The 12,293-nt window shown below is 37.5% G+C and overlaps 1 protein-coding gene across 1 annotated transcript in view; it reads right to left on the bottom strand.

Annotated features, from left to right (window-relative positions):
• The window catches only part of LOC106867335 (GRIP1-associated protein 1), a 97,639-nt gene that overhangs the window by 32,566 nt on the left and 52,780 nt on the right, over positions 1 to 12,293 (bottom strand). Inside the window, exons 5-13 of the mRNA XM_014912181.2 lie at positions 8,944 to 9,051; positions 8,166 to 8,328; positions 6,037 to 6,178; positions 5,026 to 5,060; positions 3,713 to 3,784; positions 3,293 to 3,363; positions 3,089 to 3,168; positions 2,506 to 2,553; positions 1,323 to 1,422 (exon numbers count right to left, since the gene is read on the bottom strand). Of these exons, the coding sequence (XP_014767667.1) occupies positions 1,323 to 1,422; positions 2,506 to 2,553; positions 3,089 to 3,168; positions 3,293 to 3,363; positions 3,713 to 3,784; positions 5,026 to 5,060; positions 6,037 to 6,178; positions 8,166 to 8,328; positions 8,944 to 9,051 (819 nt within the window). The remainder of the gene's footprint in view (positions 1 to 1,322; positions 1,423 to 2,505; positions 2,554 to 3,088; positions 3,169 to 3,292; positions 3,364 to 3,712; positions 3,785 to 5,025; positions 5,061 to 6,036; positions 6,179 to 8,165; positions 8,329 to 8,943; positions 9,052 to 12,293) is intronic.

The following is a 12,293-nucleotide window of genomic DNA, read 5'->3' as shown; positions in this document are numbered from 1 at the left end:
GGGGGGGGGGGGGGGGGCTTGCGTGTATGGACAACTGCCAAGTCTTCTGCCAAATAAACCAGCCCAGGCCTGCATATACATGTGCAGATGCATATACATGTGCAGATGCATATACATACACAAACACACACACACATAGTTTTTTCTATACCAAGAATCTCTGGATCTCATCTCTGGAATATATATATATATAAAATTGGTCAGTTGTCCTAAAAAAAAAAACACACTCTCCATTAGTAAAGAGATTATGTGCCTCTGAGCAGCAGGTCTTGCGTGTCGCCTATATTGACAAGAACAATAATAGAAGAGAGAAGAATGTATTAAATGGAAAATGACGAAGTAAGTATAATAGACAAGGAAATCAATCAATGGTGTGCTATTTAGTGGAATAACATTTAAATATTATTAAAGTCTCTGCTCCTTGTAACGCCATATTGTCACGTGATTTACATATTTTAATTTTACATATTCTAACTCTACATAGAAAGTTTAATATTTGTGTTCACGAAGGAACGCCATTTTGTCACGTGACACACATCGTATAAATCCTATCCTTCATGGGTAATACTACAGTCAACAAGGAATCTTCGATAAGATAAGTGATGATGTTCTTTTTATTAATACTGTTAAACGTTCAAATTCATTTAATAGTTAATAACACTATCTTTTTATATGTTTTCTTATTCTCAATCAACAGAAAGCATTTCTTCATTAGACGAATTATGCCTTTGGTCAGTCAGAGGCGATAGTAAAAGACGCTTGTCCAAAGTGCCAAGCCGTGAGTATGAACCTGGAACCATGTGGTTGGGAAGCAAGCTTCTTACCATACACCCACACCTGCATATATATATATATATATATATATATATATGTATATAACCCTTCTGTCCGGCATTCGCCATGATAGATCGCAAGCCACTACACATCCTTTATTTTCTCTCCTTGTTTCTTTCTGTGGAAGAGTATAGGCTCGAAACATTAAAGACTTCTTCACTTCTCAAGTGTTAAACTAATACATCTGTTTGTTGTCTACATCACCTGTCTTTTGTTTTTTTGTGAATTCTTCCCCTATATATATATACATATACACACACAGCTGTATAAATACATGTGTACAGAAGCATAGTAAATCTTGACCAACAAAGGACTTCAAACATTACACACAAACGCACACTCAGGTTTCTGTCCAATTTCACTTGACCAAATACCATACACAAGCTACAAATCAACACTACAGTAGAGACACTTCCTCAAAGAGTCACAGAACTGGAACCAAGCGAAAACCCCACTGCCACAACCCACACAGCTAAACATGTACCAACCTGCTGTTTACATTCCATTTCAGCCTGCAGCTTATTGACCACATCTGTATAATACTTCTTTTCCCGATCACGACCAGCCTGGACCTCTTCAAGCCGTTTTCTTCAAAGGATTAAAAGATAAAAATGAAAATAAGCAACTTGTGATTTTTTAAAATTATTATCAGAAACTGTTCAATTACTTCTTCTATACACCACCCCCGCTTCTTCCCTATTCACTGCATTTGCTTCTGCCCCCATCTCTACCATCTGTCACTCACCTTTCACAATCTCAAGAACCAACCAATCCAGCCATCTTCAATCCTCAGTCCCTATTCTCTCTCTATCCACCTTCTTGTACCCTAGGGATATACTCTGACACCTTATCTCCACCATCCTTTCTCCATTCCAGTTAGAGTAGCCATGTATCTCTTCAAAACCAGGACCCTTGTTCCTGTCCTTCCATCATACTTTGGATTCTCGACACCCAGCACAAAGCCACCACCATCAATACTGCATCTCCACTCAACTGAGGGGTCTTGTCTTGCAAGTTACTTGATGACCTCACAAGTGACGGTGTCAGGGGGGAAAAAAAGCACCCAGTTCATACTGTGAAGTGGTTGGCATTAGGAAGGGCATCCTGCTGTAGAAACCATGCCAAAACAGACAATGGGCAGTAGGTAATTGGGTGCTGTCAAACCATCCAACCCGGATGTGAAATGGCTACAACTCCTACAACTGTGGCCTCTGTTCCTCGGAGCCTCTTGGTCCTTTACTGCTTCTAAGCATGAACTTCTTATTTCCTCATCTCTAAGTCTTCCCACAACCCACATTAGGTCTAAACACCACATCATCACTCCCACCATCACTCCCACCATCACCACCACCCACTCCTACCACTTTCCTACCATCACCACCACCACCACCCACTCCTACCACTTTCCTACCATCCCCCATTACCACCAATCGCTATACCTAATCCTTCCCCTACCCCCCAGAATGATACCCTCTGGAATTACCTCCCAGACCATTGTCATTTCCTGCAACCATCAACAGATCAAAGGCAACATTAATTATGTCAATTTCATCAATCCCAGAGATCACGTGACATCCCTGCACCCAGTCCCTTCTCTCACCCCCACCCCACCCCCACACCAGACCAATAAAAAAAAAATTGAAGAATTTTCTGAAGATTTTCTTTACTTACTCAGCCTCCTTGAAATACGTTTCTTTCTCTTCTTGTAAATGAACATAGCTGTAAATAGAAGGACATTGGAGTCAGAGACGGTCAACTGGACACGAAAAAACTGGCACTCGACCGGTTATAACAACGAGACTTCCACACGATCCAATCAACAAAACAGCCTACTTGTGAAATTAACTTGCAAGTGGCTGAGTACTCCAGACATGTGTACCTTTAATGTAGTTCTCAGGGAGATTCAGAGTGACACAGAATGTGACAAGGATGGCCCTTTGAATTACAGGGTCAACTCATTTTTGCCAGCTGAGTGGACTGGAGCTAGGTGAAGTAAAGTGTCTTGCTCAAGGACACAATACACTGCCAGGAATTGAACTCACGGCCTTACGACGGTGAACCAAGTTCCCTAACTACTATTCAAGGCTATAATAGAAGACACTTGCTCAAGGTACCGTGCAGTGGGACTGAACTCAAAATCATGTCGTTACAAAGCAAGCAACATTTACAAACCCACTGAACCCATGAAAAATTATGCAAAATTCTTTAAAAAATGTAAAAAAAAAAAACAATTCTAAGTAAATGACTGATTTACCTTTCTTGTTTTCTTTTCAATTTTTCCGACAATTTTTCAATTTCATCTTCGAAAGATGTTATTTGTTGTCTGAATTTTCTCTACAAATTAAAAATAATAACATTTAAAATAAAGATTCTAGGAAAAAAAATTCTTCATGAAAAACTAAAATTCAAAACAAAATTAAGAAAAGAAAGAAAAAGTTGAAAATGGTAAGAGTCTTACATCGGAACTGTTAAGCTGTTCTTTGAGTATTCGATTTTCTTCAAGTTCAGTTTCTAAGTTTAATCTCAACACTGGAAAAAAATAAACAAATAAGCAAATAAATAGATAATCCAAAAATTTGTCACATGTGATACACAGGATGGGCAAAGCGTTAACAAGGCACAATGAGCTGTGAAGTCATCCAGACTCACGCCAACATATAAAATGGGAGACAAAGCAGTGAAATATCTAAAATGCAATTTCTATCTGCTGCAAACAAAATAGATTTGTGGAAAAGTACAACATCAAAATCTCACGTTTAATCATTTAGGTTTAATCATTCAACTAAATTATAAAGGAAAGGAAAAGAATGGTGGCATGGGAAGACAGTTTTTATGTTTTAAATCCGAAGAAATAGCAATAATGTTTTGGTATACTTACCACTTAATTCTTGGATACATTCTTCTTTTGAAGGTGATTGTAAAATATTTTTGTTTTTATCATTTGATAAAGCTGTAAGAATTAAACACACAAAATGAAACATCAATTTACTTTTTAATTAATGAATATTTTATATATAAATATATAAATACATATATAGGTATGTATGTATGTATGTCATTATTCAGTTTATTTCAAGATGTCTTGCTTATAGAGAAAGTGCTGGTTTCTAACCTAGATCCAAGTCTCTTTCATTGGAATTTCAACATCAACAACAGGGTATGTATGTATGTATGTATGCATGTATGCATGTATGTATGCATGTATGTATGTATGTGTGTATGTATGTATGCATGCATGCATGTACGTCTATGTGCAGATTTGTATATTTTATGTATATATTCTCATGCATATAGTTGCATATCTAGACATGCTCGTATATATTTAAATGATAAACTTCAGGAAAGTTTTACAGATTTTTACAGTTCCAGTGATAGATTGGATCTGTAGCCTTCAAATTAGTTTTCTCCTTCCTAGTTTTGAGAAACCTAATCTCTCAAGACAGGTATTTAGGCAGTGTGTTACATATCCCAGGGCCCCAATAACTACAGGTATAAACCTGAACTTGTAATCTGGATAGAGTGACTTTGATGTAATCGTTTTTTTTTTTTTTTGTCCATACCAAACGTAATAAACCTTAGGGTGCTAAACACTGTATTTGCACTTGTGGTTGGATTCACTTGGGATCAGTGGAGTCAGCTCTGACCAACAAGTTCTAAAGACACATTAAAATGATTAAGTAATGTTAAAGAAGTGATGTTTAAATTCTCAATCGCAGAATAATGCTAATAATATAGCCTGAACAGGATAAACTAACCCTATTTTGCAGAGAAAAGTGTAGTGGCCACCTACACTTTTCTCTGCAAAAATAGGGATAGTTTATCCTGTTCAGGCTATATTATTAGCATTATTCTGCGATTGAGAATTTAAACATCACTTTACATTTGTCGTAATTTGAATTTAACATGTTAAGTAATGTGTCTTTCAAATTCAAATTTACAAAATTAACTAGAGTCTCAATTTTAATAATGACTAATTCAATAGACACATTTGATACAGCATTAGATTACAATAATGAAGTGTGTATAATGTATATACAAACGTAGAATGGTACCTGCTGCAGGATTTTTGGGAGAAAAATAATGTTTATGTCAATGTTTCTGTAAAGTTTGCAACCGAAACAGTTTTAGAAGCTTCTGTAGCATGGCTGTGGACAAGAATACTGCTGGAATCAGTTCTAAACATTTACTCACCTTCAGACTGGGAAATACTTGAATCACTTGATATCCTGAATTAATAAAAGCAAATATAATCATGAATTATCAAAAGATTAGATAAAACTCAAAATTGTTAATCACAGAGCATAATTAGAGCATAATTACGAATGAGACTAATGAATTAACTGAGCTCAAATGAATTTAACAATAAGTTGATTGTTTCAATTCTGCCTCCATGATATTTATATAATACTAGCAGAGGTACCCGGCGTTGCCCGGTATAACTCACAATGGAGTAGTTGTTGAAATAAACCAAAAGACTTCCGTCAAATACGACTATAGAAGTAACAATTTACAGGTGTTGACACGAAAGAGGGCCTTTGAACGTTCACTATGAAATATCTCTGCAGCGGTGCTGTCAGCAAGGATGAATCCAATGGTAACAATTTAACCTTGGTGGCCCTGTAAAGGGCCTTGGATTGTTTACTCTCAAAAGTCCCAGCAGCAGAGCTGTCAGCAAAGACAACTCCAATTAGAGGTGGTGGCCCTTAAGAAGTCCTTCACACCACTTTGGTGTGTTGTATTTGCTTTGCTTGTTATTTGAGATTGTAACCTAGAAAAGCATGTAAAAGTCGGTGGCCACTAAAACGGTCTTGGCAAGATCATGCTGCATGTCAAAAGAATGTGTAAATAAGATGTAGGGAAAAGTAGATTAATTAAGTTAAAACTACAGAACATCGATAGTAAAGCATAATAGCAACATATAAATGCAGAAAACAATAGCAAATGCAACCTCAGAGGCATATATAATATTGTCAAAAGGACAAAAATAGCATACGGATACAGCAAATGTAAGCACTTATACAAAAAACCAGTGATTACTTGTTGGTGGATAGGACACCTACAAAACTTCCTTATCGACTATATTTTGGGTTTTCTCACGAGTTGCAAAAGCAAATAGGTTATGTTGGCTCCCCACTCGAGAGCAGCCAACATATAGATGGCCAAGGGAGAAGCACAGTTCTTCTAAATTAAACAAACACTTACTGATTTGAACAATCTTCAGATCTTTTCTCTTCGTCGTTATCATCTGATTTTCCTTGATGACTACTGTTGTTTGAAGTGGAGTTACCCAACTGCAGTTGTTGCTTGTAAAACGCTATCTGTTTGTCATACTTCTCTTGGGAAGCTGCAAAATTAAATAACCGCATTTCAACACTGGCCCAGGTACAGAAATATAGAATTTTACCTTTTAACTCTAACTTCTTTGAAATGACCTTCCCTCAAAACTGAAATTCCCCATTAGCTTTCTTTTACTGACATCAGGTTTTCATCCTCACAATAAATTCCCTTTCCTGTCACTGGTTAGTCTTCCTCAAACCCCTTTTAGCAGTTTACTCCATAACATGTTTATTTATTGATACTATTTTGAATTAATCAGGTGTTATTCCATACATTTGAAATTTCAATGATGTTACAGTTCTATATTTAAGAGATGAGGAATTATGTACATTACTTACATCATTTACATTTGACCTCATCTTGTTTGTTGTTAACACGTTTCGACTGATATACCCTCCAGCCTTCATCAGATGTCTTGGGGAAATTTCAAACCTGGGTTCTCATTCCTCAGGTATTTTTCGATATTATTATTATTATATTATTATTATTATTATTATTATTATTCAGGTCACTGTCTGGTATCCTACTCGAAATTTTGGCCAGGCAGTGACCTGAATAATAATAAAAATAATAATGATAATGATAATAACACCAGGAAAATACCTTAGGAATGAGAGCCCAGGTTCAAAATTTCCCCATGACACCTAATGAAGGCTGGAGGATATATCAGCCGAAATGTTGTGTTAACAATAAACAAGATGAGGACAAGTATCCATCAAATGTAGAAAATAATGTAAATAATGTAAATAATGTTGTATCGTTTATTTTCAGAATGACATTTCAGGTAAGGTGTGAGAGGCTAGATCTGGCTGGTTTGAATATAAAACAGAATATTTGGGCCTGATAAGGCTAATTTAAATGCTAAAGGGTTAAAGTATCTGCCCTCTCCTGTACCTTAAGCCCTTCTCAAAATAACTACCCTCCCCTTTCCTATACCCTATGCACTCTTTAAAGTACCTGCTCACTTCTGTACTCCATCTCTTTTTCAAACAAACTGATCTTCACCCCTGTCTCTCCCCTCCATACACCATGTGCTCTTCAAAGTAGCTGTCCTCTCCTGAACTGAATGTCTCTCTCAAAATAATTGCCTTCTCCTGACACTAGACATTCTTTCCCAAAGCATTTTCCCTCCCTTGTACCTCATGCCCTTCTCAAAGACAATGCCCTCTCCTCTCCTCTTATTCTTTTGTCCTTCTCAAAGAAGCTACCCTCTGAAGTGCACAATGTGCTCCTCAAAGATATACAAAAGTCAAAACTCGTATTCTATAATGAACTTTCTTGGAACATTTCACCTTCACAACCTAGATACAACTGCATCCTAAACACAAATAATCCAGCTCTGATCAACTGCTGCCCTTCAGCAAAGCACAAATAAGACCCTCAATGGTGCACTGGTCTCCTATTTAAGATGAAACCCCGTACACACACAATATATAAGCAATAAGATAATACTGATTTCAAATTTTGGCACAAGGCCAGCAATTTCAAGGGAGGGGCTAAGTTGATTACAATGACCCCTCCCACTCCAGTGATCAACTGGTAGTTATTGACCCCGGAAGGATGAAAGGTAAAGCTGACCACAGCAGAATTTGAACTCAGGGTGTAGAGACATGCAAAATGCCACTCAGCTTTTAGCCCAGCTTGCTAATGACTCTTCCAGCTCACAATCTTATTAAATAAAAATTCTTTCTACTGGAGGCATAAGGCCTCAAATTTGAGGGGAAGGGATTAAGTCAATTACATTGAACCCAGTGCATAACTGGTATTTAATTTATCAACACTGAAAGGATGAAAGTCAAAGTCAACCTCGGCAGAATTTGAACTCAGAACATAAAGACAGACGAAATACCGCTAAGCATTTTGTCTGGCATGTTAACGATTCTGTCAGCTCTATGCCTTCAATAATAATAATAATAATAAAAATAAAAATCTATAGAAGACTATAACATCAGAGAGAGAGAGAGAGAGAGAGAGAGAAAGAAAGAAAGAGAAACCTTTGAGAGTTTTCTGCAGAGCTGAGTTTTGTGCTTGAACTCGTCGAACTTCATCTTCGAGATCATTAATAATGGCAGAACTAAATGAAGAGGTATCGGGGCCACTGGGTTTATCTTTTGAAGAGGAGAGTCGTTTCTCTAATTCTTCATTGCACGAAACAAGCTGCAAAGGTATAAAAACAAAAAAAAAAAAAAAGAAACAGACATCATCATTATCATCATTATCATTATTATTACCATTATTATTATTATTATTATTATTATTATTATTATTATTATACTTCTTACAATCTCTCAATCTTACTCGCTCTGGTTGATTCTGTGAAAGCATTCTGACCTTGGTCACGTATATGCCATGGAAACCATGTAGCTGACTCTGGGAGTCCCAGGACTCAAGACAGTAATGGCCAAGAGTTGATGATGATGATGATGATGATGGTGATGATGATGATGATAGTTGTGATGGTGGTGGTGATGGTGATGGTGGTGATGGTGGTGATGGTGGTGGTGGTGATGATGATGATGATGGTGATGGTCATGGTGGGAATGGTGATGATGATGGTGATGGTGGGAATGGTGATGATGATGATGATGGTGGTGGTGGTGGTGGTGGTGGTGGCGGTGGCGGTGGTAATGATCTTTTATCCTTTGTTGATATTCAGACAGACAGACAATTGCACCCCAAAGCAGGTAAAAAAAGGGCCTGACTATCACCTGTGAACAGATGTCAAAGGTCAGCAGACAATTCTAGCAAAGAGATGGAACCGTTTCTACTCACATGAGATAATTCCTGCATAAGGGTTTCGTTCTGTAAGCGAAATTCATCTTCCTGGCTTTGCAGCTTCCTTTGTAAACCTGCATTCTCTTGGATGAGTAACTCAACATCCTAAAAACGGGGGGGAAAAAACAAGGAACAATGGTGAGATAGAAGAAAAAAACAAAAACAAAAACAAAAATTGCAAGAAACGTAAGGAATCTGTTATCTCTTATTTTTTACTGGTTTCAGTCATTTGACTGTGGCCATGCTGGGGCACCACACTGAAGAATTTTTTTGTTGAAAGAATCAACCCCAACTTCTTGTTTTTGTGTGTTTTTGTTTAAGTCTGGTACTTATTCTATCGGTCTCTTTTGGTGAACCGCTATGTTATGGGGATGCAAACACACCAACACCAGTTGTCAGATGGGGGGGGGTTACAAATACATAAGACACACACACACACATCTGTGGGCATGTTTGTGTGCTGTATGTGTGTGTATGAGTGTGAGTGTGAGTGTGTGTGTGTGCTGTATGTGTGTGTGTATGTGTGCGGTGCTGTGTGTGTGTTGTATGTGTGTGTGTGCAGTGTTGTGCATGTGTGTGTGGCTGTATGTGTGTGCCATCTGTGTGACCCTTGTTTAGACATCAAGTGATTTTTTCTAAATTAATGTCATTGTTTAAGAAGCAAAGTGGTTCACTTCAAATCTTCCATAAAAAAAGTCTGGTCAAAGGAAAACATTTCGTTGCTTGGAAACAGAAGGGTTGGTGACAGGGAAAGCACCAGGCTGTAGAAAATTCTTCACAACAAATTTCCATCTGAGCCATGCGAGCTTGGAAAAGCAGACATTAATTGATTGGATTTTTTCAAGATTTGGTGGTTGCAGCTGAAGTAATTAATATAAGTATTCTCTTGTGGTTCTTGTGAGCTGGATTAAAGCCAAAGCAGAATGGTAGAGTTGAGGAATCTTTAATCTTTTATGTTTTACTTGTTTCAATTACTAGATTGTGGTCATGCTGGGGCACAGCCTTGAAGAATTTTAGTCAAATGAATCAACTCCTGTTATTATTTTAAACCTGGTACTTATTTTATCGGTTTCTTTTGCCAAACTACTAAGTTACGGGGTCATGAACACACCAGCACATGTCAAGCAGTGGTGAGGGACAAACAGAGACACAAAGAAACACAGACAGACTGACATACGACAGGCTTCTTTCAGTTTCCATCTATCAAATCCACTCGAGGCTTTGGTCAACCTAAGGCTATAGTAGAAGATACTTGCCCAAGGTGCCATGCAGTGGGACTGAACCCAGAACCATGTGGTTGGGAAGCAAACTTCTTACCACACAGCACACCTGCACCTATGTCAGGAATTAGTAACAAATGGAAGGAATAATTGGTTAGTTTAGGTAATAAACCTTCCTAAACATCATTAAAAGACCAAATGTTCTAAGTTCTAAATTTTAGTTTAGCTTTACCAGAATAAAAATAAGATGGTTACAATAAGAAATATATACCAAAATGTTCATTCATTTAGCTGCCATTACAAAATGTCTAATTGGGAACTGATAAGAGCAGACTAAGAACATGTTGAGTTTCCAAAACCAACATTCATATCATAAACCTCAATCTTAACCATTTTTTGGTACCAACCCACCTGAAACAGCTCCTAATTCTTTCATATTCAAACTTCCTGTCTTAAAGTAATCTAAATTTAAATCTTCCATTAAACTGTCAGGTTGATTTATATTCTAAATACCAACTCAACCATTTTGTTGAGGTTAGGGGTAAGGTTATTTCTGTTGAAATACACTGCTTTTGTTTCAATTAATTTTGAAAATAATGAAGAATTTGGTGAAATAACTTTGTCATCATTAAGCTGGTATTTGAAATTTGGATTAACATGAAATTTTGAAAGATCACTAAAAACAGGAAAATTTCTATCATAGAACCAAGGATGGTCTCAGGTAGGCTGGTATCAAAAGGGCTAATTATGACAAAGTTATTTTATTAAAATCTTCATCATTTAGAAAATTAATGAAAACAAACGGGTTAATGAGAACATTGTCATAAGTGTTAGAATGAAGAATGAATTGTGTTAGCACTTAAGACAACTGTTTGGATTTTTTCCCTTTTAAGATTTGGTAATTGTACCATCAACTGAAGCAAGTAATATAAATACTCTCTTGTGGCTCTTGTGAGCTGGATTAAAGCCAAAACAGAATGGTACAGTTCACAAATGTTAGGAATTAGCAACAAATGAAGGGAATAATTGGCTAGTTTAGGTGTTAATCACACATTAATTATATTTATTGATGTCCATTGTATTTAGTGTTGTTCACAAGACTGAGGTGGTGGGGATAAATAATAGTTTAGCAGACAGTGGTATATCACTATCATCACCATTTGATGTCCACTTTTCCAGCTTGCATGAGTCAGATGAAATTTGTTGAGGCAGATTTTCTATGGCTGGATGCCCTTTCAGTCACCAACCCTCGTGTTTTCAGGCAGGATATTTCTCATGGCCAGGTTTTTTTCTTTTTATTTTTTCACAGAAGACTGGAAACAAACAACACTGCTTGTATGACAGTGATGCTTGTTTACAATCATCACATGATGCTAGGGGAAGGGGACACATACATCATCATCATCATCATCAATGCCAATTTTCCATGGACTGGCATGGGCTGGACGGTTTGACAGGAGCTGGCAAACTGGAGAGACACACCAGGCTCCGACTGCCTGCTTTGGCATGGTTTCTACAGCTGGATACCCTTCCTAACACCAACCACTTTGCAGAATATACTGGGTGTTCTTTATGTGGAATAAGGACAGGTGCCTTCTATGTGGCACCAGCACCAGTGGGGTTTCCAAGTAGCTTGCAAGGCAAAGAAAGACCCCTCAGCTGGGAAAGGATGTGGAACCGAGGGAAATGGCTGTGCCAGGCGAGACGTTAGTTGCCTTACTATAGAAGGGATACTTGGCTACCTCAGTAGGACAAGGATAGAGAAAAAGGTAGAGAGACACATTTTCTCTCTCTCACACACACACACACACACACACACACTTTCAGTCCACTAACTGAAACAACTAAAAGATTAAAAAAATATCTTGCTGTTTGAAATTTTCCTGATTTTCTTTTTGCTTTCTTCTGTCATTGACATTTTGCATTTCAGATCTCAAAAGACCAGCAGAATTTATGGTCTTTTGAGATGTGATTCCAGTCATTACAAATAACGAGTAGACAATGAGTCGGATAAAAACCGCTCGACTGGAAAGTCCAGATTCAGTTCAGGAAGTGTTAGTTTTATATATATGTGTGTGTGTGTGTGTGTGTGTGTGTGTGTGTGTGTGTGTGTGTGTGTGTGTGTGT

This window comes from Octopus bimaculoides, chromosome 4, assembly GCF_001194135.2.
Source record: "Octopus bimaculoides isolate UCB-OBI-ISO-001 chromosome 4, ASM119413v2, whole genome shotgun sequence".
NCBI classification, from domain to species: domain Eukaryota; kingdom Metazoa; phylum Mollusca; class Cephalopoda; order Octopoda; family Octopodidae; genus Octopus; species Octopus bimaculoides.
This window is presented reverse-complemented; position numbering and strand designations above follow the sequence as displayed.